Below are 8,893 nucleotides of genomic sequence, written 5' to 3'. Positions count from 1 at the left end.
CTGTAAGTAGTAATATTTCATTTCTTTATGGCTGAGCGATATACCATTGTACATATATAATACATCTTCTTAAGCCAGTCATCTGTTGATGGGCACTTAAGTTGTTTCTATATTCTTGGGTATTGTGAGTAGTACTGCTGTTAATATTGAGGTGCATGTATCTTTTTAAATTAGAGTTTTCATCTTTTTCAGATATATACCCAGGAGTGGAATTGATGAATCATACGGTAGCTGTATTTTAGTTTTTTTGAGGAACCTCCATACTGTTTTCCACAGTTCATTTGTTTATTTTTGTTTTCATTTCTTTTGCCTTGGGAGACTGATAAAAAAAATATCACTGGAATTTATGTTGGAGAATGTTTTGCCTAGTTGTGATCTTGGTGTGCTGTGATTAAAAGTGAGCTCAGGGATTCTACTCCACCATCTTGACCAATCTGAGGATATTTCCTCTTCTTCAGTTGTGCTTAGGTGATTTGTTCTCATGCTAAAATTCATGGAGATTGTGGAAAAGGAATTCTGACAAGTTTTGAGGGGACTGGGTGTCTGGGTAGGAAAAAAGGGCATCAAAGAGAGGGAAGAGCAAAGAAAGGGAAGGAAAAGACCACCAGTCTCTTATACACTTAGGCTGGGAACAGAGTTTGTGTCTCCATACTTTGGAACTCCTGCAAAATCCTTTTCATCATTGAGGCTCAGTTTCATGCATCATAGAGGATTTTTAAGAACATTCCTCCTTCACTGCAACCTCAAGTAATCATTGTCTTTTGACAAGATCAGGCATACCTAAACTTAACTAGCAGTTTGCATCTTCTACTTGGGTTTGGATTTTTAATTCTGTTTTTCTCCACATTGACTCACTTTTCAGTAAAACCTACCCTTATCCTCCTCAAACTGAGCTTTGTCCTCTTATATCTTAATGTCTTATAGCAAAATGCCTTTCTGCTAAACTGGCTATTTTATGAAATAGTGTTGATGTTTCTTTGTTTTATTTTTTTAGCAGATTTTAGAAGCTTGCTTTCTGTGAATCCCAAGATGAGTCTTCCTATATCTGGGCTATTCTATTTCCCCTGGATACTCCCACCTTTCCTAGGCCTAGGTCTTCAAACTTGAAAATCTCAATTAATTTACTATTGCTCTTCCCTCTCTCTGAATCCTCAACCTTCCCCAGATTATGGTTATTTGATGCTTTGATCTGCTTCTAAATCAGAATGAATTTGAACCATCTTCTCCACCTGGCTCCCAAATAGCTCTGTGAATTTTCACATACTTTTCTTAGATTCAATCTCAGAACAATCAGGAAATTCTCTTATTGCCAACTAAGAAGATATCCTCCTCTACTAAACTAACCCTGCATCATCTTCTATCTTTTGTCAAGTGATGTTGGAGATATTTTCTAAAGGTCCTTCTCATAGCTGCTTTCACCTCATTGTTCTTCAGGCTATAGATGAAAGGATTCACTAAGGGAGTGATCACACTGTACTGTACAGAGAAGATCAGCTCTAGAGGTGATCCTGAGATGGGCATGAGATAGAGAAGAAAGGCTGAGCCATAGAACAGGATGACTCCGGTGAGGTGGGAGGAGCAGGTGGAGAAGGCCTTGCTTCTCCCTGAGGAAGAGCTGATACTCAGGATGGTGGAGATAATGGGGGTGTAGGAGAATATAATCAGCAAACAAGTACCGAGACCATGCAGGAGACCAAAGAAGAGCAAAACAGTGAAATTGGTGGAGACATCAGAGCACGAAAGAGGAAAGAGAGAGGGCAGTTCACAGCTATAGTGGGGGATTGACTGATTTCTACAGAAGTCTAAGTTCATAGCTAAAATGATGTTGGTAAATGCATCCAGAAAACTCAGGCTCCAGGAGCCCCACACCAGCTTGTTATATACCTGGTTGCTCATCTTCTGGTCATAGAGCAGAGGGTGGCAGATGGCAGCATAGCGGTCATAGGCCATGACTGAGAGCAGGCAGGCTTCAGTGCCCCCCAAGTAGAACACAGAGAAGACCTGAGTTAGACAGCCCACCACAGAGATTGTTTTCTTCTGAGACAGGAGAATCTCCAGCATCTTGGGTACTGTGGCAGAAGAGAAGCAAAAATCCAGGAAAGAAAGGTGACTCAGGAAGAAGTACATGGGAGTGTGGAGGTGAGAATCAACCTGGATCACCAGCATCATTGTCATGTTCCCCAGCAGGGTCAGGAGATAAATTGCTAGGAACAGCACAAAGAATAAAGCCTGGACATGGGGGTCTGCAGAGAGTCCAAGGAGAATAAACTCGGTGACGGTGCTGTGGTTCCCCAAGGCCATTTAGAGAACTGAGGTCTAGAAAATAAAAATTGGAACAGGGAATGACCTCAGCAGAATGACAGAATACGGAGCTTCAAGCTCCTTTTCCTCTACAGAAAACAAACAAAAAGTGTTAGGACCAACTATTTTGGTACTCTGGAAAACAGTCAAAGGTTTACTGCAGCCAGGTGAACACTGAATCAAGAAAAAGGAAATTTAAAAATGGGAAAGCTTTGTGGCATTTTTATTTGCCCTTGCGTAACCCCCCTCTCATTCACTGGCCATTTTGAAGACAGCCCAGAGTGGAACCCCAGATCTAGGTCCGAAGAGGGCAGAGCAGACCTTATTCACAAATTAACATGTTTGTCTGCTTTAATTTGTTTGGGACTACCTGAAAGATCAATGCAAGGTGTTTTGTCTCTGTTTCAGATAGCCTAAAAATCACTTAGGGCTCAAATGTGGCACACACTGCTCCAAAACATTTGTAAGGATATTGAAAACAGTCTGGGAAAATATTGAAATAGTGCTTCAGTGTGAAGTGAAATTTGCAAAGATTGGGGGCGTGTCTTTAACATTTTTAAAAGTTTAAGCTCTTGGCATTCAAGAAAATCTTGGCAAAACACTAGCTGATCATAAGCTAAAGGACAAGACACTACAGGGAGCACACACAGCATTGAATAGTCTTTGCAAAAAGTTTGGAGAAATTATTAAACAACAGAGAAGTATAGCCTTAAAATACCAAAAATAGAAAAGGGGAAGTATCTGATTTCCAGAATTATCCCATTACAATATTAAAATGTCTGGTTTTCAACAAAAAAAAATCACAATACATACAACACAAGAAAATATTGCTCATAGAAAGAAAAAATAGGAGTTCCCATTGTGGCTCAGCTGGTTAAGAACCTGGCTAGTGGGGAGTTCCTGTTGTGGCTCAGTGGAAATGAATCTGACTAGTTGCATGAGGATGCAGGTTTGATCTCTAGGCTCACTCAGTGAGTTAAGGATCTGGAGTTGCCATGAGCTGTGGTGTAGGTCACAGATGTGGCTTGGACCTGGGGTTACTGTGGCTGTAGCGTAGGCCATGGGCTACAGCTCCAATTCGACCCCTAGCCTGGAAACCTCCATATACCTTGGGGGAAGCCCTAAAAAGACAAAAGACCAAAAAAAAAAAAAAAAAAAAAAAAAAAAAAGAACCAGGCTAGTATCCATATGTATGTGGGTTTGCTGAGTGGGTTAAGGATCCAGCATTGCCACAGGCTGCTGCATACATTGCAGATGTGACTTGGATTTGGTGTTGCTGTGGTTGTGGTATAGGCTGGCAGCTGCAGCTCCAATTTGACCCCTTGCTCTAGAACTTCCATATGACATAGATTCAGCCCCACCCCACAAGAAAAAAGTAAAAAAATAAATTGATAGATTTACTATCTCTGAGGCAGCCAAGATGTTGATCTTACTAGACAAAGACTCCCCCATCCCCAGCTTTATTGAGATATATTTGACTTATAGTATATGAAAGTTTAAGCTGTGCAACATGTTGATTTGCATGTGTGCATTGCAAAGTGATTACCACAGTATTATTTAACACTGCCATCTCCTCACACAATTACCACTTTTTTGTGCTAATCACATTTAAGATCATCTTTCCTAACATTTACATATATACTGCAATGTTGTTAATTAAGGTCACCATGCTATACATTAGATCCTCTGAACTTGTTATTTTTTGTCTTTTCTGGGGCCACACCCATGGCATTTTGGGGCCACACGCATGGCCGTCTGAACTTATTTATCTTATAACTGGAAGTTTGTACCCTTTGATCAACATCTCCCCATTTCTGGAGTTCCCGTCGTGGCTCAGTGGTTAACGAATCCGACTAGGAACCATGAGGTTGTGGGTTCGATCCCTGGCCTTGCTCAGTGGGTTAAGGATCCGGCATTGCCATGAGCTGTGGTATAGGTTGCAGATGCGGCTCAGATCTGGCATAGCTGTGGCTCTGGCGTAGGCTGGCGGCTATAGCTCCAACTCAACCCCTAGCCTGGGAACCTCCATATGCCATGGGAGTGGCCCAAGAAAATGGCAAAAATACAAAAAACAAAAAAAAAAATCTCATTTCTTCAACTCCTCCACTCTTTGGCAACTACCATTCTGCTTTCTTTTTTTTTTTTTTTTTTTTTTTTTTTTTTTTGCTTTTTTTATGGCCTCACCTCTGGAAGTTCCTGGGCTAGGGGTCAAATCAGGGGCTGCAGCTACTGGCCTCTGCCACAGCCACAGGAACACCAGATCTGACACAGCAGCTTGCAGCAATGTCAGATCCTTAACCCACTGAGCAGGGCCAGGGATCAAACCCTCATCCTCATGTATACTAGTTAGGTTCATTACCCACTGATTCACAGTGGGAACTCCCTAATTCTACTTTCTGTTTCTATGAGTTCAGATTTTTTACATTGGATGTAGAAGTGATATCATACATTATTGTTTTTCTTTGACTTTTTTCACTTTGCATAATGCTCTCTAGATCCATCCATGTTGTCAAACATAGAAGGATTTCCATTCTTTTATGGCAGAATTTCCATTCTTTTATTATCTTTTTATTGCCATATCCTTGGCAACATGTATTTTCTTATCGTCTTCTTTCTGTTTAGGGCTGCACCTGTGAGATATGGAAGTTCCCTGATTATGGGTCAAATTGGAGCTGCAGCTGTCAGTCTACACCACACCCACGCAACACTGGATTGGACCCTCACCTGCGACTTATGCTAAGCTTGTCCTTAACCCAATGCTGGATCCTTAACCCATTCATTGAGGCCAGGGATCAATCCCACATTCTCATGGATACTAATCAGGTTCTTAACCCACTGAGCCACAAGGGAACTCCTCTTGTCTTTTTGATAATAGCCATTCTAACAGATGTGAAGTGATATCTCACTGTAGTTTTGATTTGCATTTCCCTTATGTTTAGTGATGCTGGGCATCTTTTCATGTATCTTCAGCTATTTGAATGTATCCTTTGGAAAAATGCCTATTACAGTCCTCTGCCAGTATTTAAATTGAATTGTTTGATTTTTGTTCTTGTTTCTGTGAGTTATATATATACTTTGGATATTAATTCCTTATTAGATATACTGTTTGGAAATATTTTCTTCAGTTTCATACTTTGCCTTTTAATTTTGCTGATTGTTTCTTTTGCTGTACAAAAGCTTTTTGGTTTTAGTCCCACTTACCAATGTTTTTGCTTCTCTTACTTGTACTTTTGGTGTCAGAACCAAAAAATTATTGCCAAGAGCAATGCCAAGGGGTTTTTCCTCCATGTCATTTTCTAGTAATTTTGTCTTAATCCGCTTTAAGTTAGATTCATGAATGAATAGGTATCCAGTTTAATTCTTTTGCATGTGAATATTCAGTTTTTCCAGCACTGGCAATTGAAGATACCATCCTTTCCCTATTGAGTATTCTTGGATTCTTTGTCAAATATTAATTGTCTGTATATGAAGGGGTTTATTTCTGGGCTCTGTATCTCTTCCATTGATCTATTTGTCAGTTTTTATGCCAGTACCATATTGTTTTGATCCTTATTTGAAATCAGGAATTCCGATGCCTCTGGCTTTGTTCTTCTTTCACAGGGTATGTTGTAGTTTTGAGTTTTTAGGATAGTTTTTTCTATTTCTATGAAAAAATATGTCATTGGAATTTTGATAAAGATAACATTGAATCATTAGATGGTTTTTGACAGTAGGGACATTTTAGCATTATTAATTCTTCTGGTACATGAAAAAGGATAGCTTTCTACTGATTTGTGTATTCCCCAACTTCTTCATTAATGTCTTGTAAATTTCAGGGCCCAGGTCTTTTGCTTCCTTGGTTAAATTTATTTCTAAGTACTTTATTACTTTGATGTTACTATAAGTGGGATTTTTATTTATTTATTTTTGATAATTCATTGTTAGTGTACAGAAGGGCAACTGATTTTTGCATGTTGACTTGTATCCTGTGACTTTGCTGAATTCATTGATTAGTTCTAACAATTTTTGTTATTTAGGATTTTCTATGTATAAGGTCATATCATCTGCAAACAGACAGTTTTACTTGTTTTATTATTATTTATTTTTCTTGCCTAATTATTCTGCCTAGGATGTCCAGTACTACAGTGAATCACAGTGATGAAAGGGAACCCCCTTGTCTTATTCCTGATCTTGGCAAGAAAGCTTTCAAGTCTTCACTGTTGAATATATTAACTGTTGGTCTGTCATAGATGGCAATTATTTTGTTGATATGTGTTCCTTCTATACCCAAGTAGTTGAGAATATTTATCATAAAAGGATGTTGAATTTTGTCAATTTTTTTTCTGGATTTGTTAAGATGATCATGTGATCTTTCTCTTTATTCTATTAATGTGCTATATCACATTTAAAATTGAGAAATGATTGATATATAACATTATATGGGTGTAGAAGATGATGGTTTGCTTGTTTATATATTGTAAAATAATCACCACAATAATCTACTTAAATCTATTGATGTATGACATTTTGATTTGCATTTATTTTACCATCCTGTATCCAAGAATAAATACCACTTGATCATGGTGTATGATCATTTTATTTTGCTATCACTTTTGGTTTGCTAATATTTTGTTGAGAATATTTGCATTTATATTCATCACAAATATTGGCCTGTAACTTTCTTTTCTTGTAGTGTCCTTATTTGGTTTTGGTATGAGGGTATTGCTGGCCTCAGAATGAGTTTGTAGCATCCTCTCTTCAATATTTCAGAAGAGATTTGAGGAGGATTGTTGTGAATTCTTCTTTAAATGTTTGGTAGTTAATTCACTAGTGAAATCATCTGACACTTAGCTTTTATTTGTTAAAAGACTTTTCATTACTCTTTCAAACTCTTTACTCATTATCAGTCTATTCAAATTTTTCATTTCTTGGAGTTCCCGTCGTGGCGCAGTGGTTAACGAATCCGACTAGGAACCATGAGGTTGCAGGTTCGGTCCCTGCCCCTTGCTCACTGGGTTAATGATCCGGCGTTGCCGTGAGCTGTGGTGTAGGTTGCAGACGCGGCTCAGATCCCGCGTTGCTGTGGCTCTGGCGTAGGCCGGTGGCTACAGCTCCGATTCAACCCCTAGCCTGGGAACCTCCATATGCCGCGGGAGCGGCCCAAGAAATAGCAACAACAACAACAACAAAAAAAAAGACAAAAAAAAATTTTTTTTTCATTTCTTTATAATTCACTCTTAATAGGTTGTATGTTTCTAGGAATTTATCCACTTCCACATTATTCTATTTGTTGGTGTACAATTGTTTACAGTACTCTCTATGTCCTTTGCGGGTTTTTTTTGTTGTTGTTGTTTTGTTTGTTTGTTCCTTTTTTGGCCACCCCGCAGCATATGGAGTTCCTGGGCCAGGGGTCAGATCCAAGCTGCAGCTGCAACCTAAGCTGCAGCTGTGGCAATGCTGGATCCTTAACCCATTGTGCCAGGCTGGGGATCAAACCTGCTTCTTAGTGCTTCCAAGATGCAGCCAATGTCACTGCACCACAGCAGGAACTCTGAGTGTTTATTTTTTAAAGTTAACAATTTTCAGTTTTATTGAGATAGATATAATTGACCTAAAATTTATGTACATTTTAGGCATACAGCATGTTGATTTGATACACTGATATACTCCAAAATGGTAACCACCATAGTGATAGCTAACAACCCAATCACTATGCATAATTACCATATCATTTTTTTGTTGTCAAAACATTTAACATCTACTCCCTTAGAAACTTTCAAGGATGAATATAGTGTTGCTAATTGTAGCAATAAACCTCTAGATTAGATCTCTAGAATTTATTCACCTTATATCTGGATGCTGTCACTTTGACCAGCAACTCCCTATTTCTCCCATTTCTCAGCCTCTGGTATCCACCATTTTACTCTGTTTCTATGAGTTTGGCTTTTTTTAGATTCCACAGATATGGGATATCTTATAGCACTTGTTTTTCTCTGTCTGACTTATCTCACTTAGAATAAGCCTTCAGGGTCCATCCATGTTGCCAGAATGGCAGGATTTCCATGTTTCTCATGACTAAATAACATTCCATTGTGTATATTAATCACAACTGATGAATTTATCCATTAATCAGTTGATGGACACTTAGGTTGTTTCTATGTCTTTATCATGAATAATGCTGCAATAAACATGAGATTGTAGGTAATTTATTGAAATATTGATTTTATTTCCTTTGGATATACTCACAAGTGAGATATCACAATCATATATGGTAGTTCTGTTTTCACTTTTTCTGGGAATTTCCATGCTATTTCAAATAGTGGCTACACCAGTTTATTTTTCCCATCCACAGTGCACTAGGGTTCCCATTTATCCATATCCTTGACAACATTTGTTTCATGCCTTTTTGATGACAGTCATTCTAACAGGTGTGAAGTGATATCTCATCATAGTTTTCAGTTGCATTTCTCTGATAATTCGTGATGATGATCACCTTTTCATGAATCTGTTGGCCATTTGTATGTCTTTGGAAAAAATTCCTATTTAGTTTCTCTGCTCTTTTTAAAGCACGTTTTTTTGTTTTTGGTATTCATTTGTATGAGTTCTTTATATA

General features: G+C 38.4%; 1 protein-coding gene across 1 annotated transcript; it reads right to left on the bottom strand.

Annotated features, from left to right (window-relative positions):
* Positions 1–1,350: 1,350 nt before the first annotated feature.
* LOC110260594 (olfactory receptor 8S1-like) lies at positions 1,351–7,967 on the bottom strand. Its single transcript, XM_021091253.2, has 2 exons — positions 7,940–7,967; positions 1,351–2,309 (listed from the first exon to the last, which is right to left on the bottom strand). Exon 2 carries the CDS (start codon positions 2,299–2,301, stop codon positions 1,351–1,353), a length of 951 nt encoding a protein of 316 aa, XP_020946912.1. The 5' UTR covers positions 2,302–2,309; positions 7,940–7,967.
* Between the last annotated feature and the right edge of the window lie 926 nt (positions 7,968–8,893).

The sequence above is a fragment of the Sus scrofa genome, chromosome 5 (assembly GCF_054392235.1).
Source record: "Sus scrofa isolate SSC_HxYL_T2T_F1_AM1 chromosome 5, Sscrofa_HxYL_maternal_Yorkshire_Landrace_v2.0, whole genome shotgun sequence".
NCBI lineage: Eukaryota > Metazoa > Chordata > Mammalia > Artiodactyla > Suidae > Sus > Sus scrofa.
This window is presented reverse-complemented; position numbering and strand designations above follow the sequence as displayed.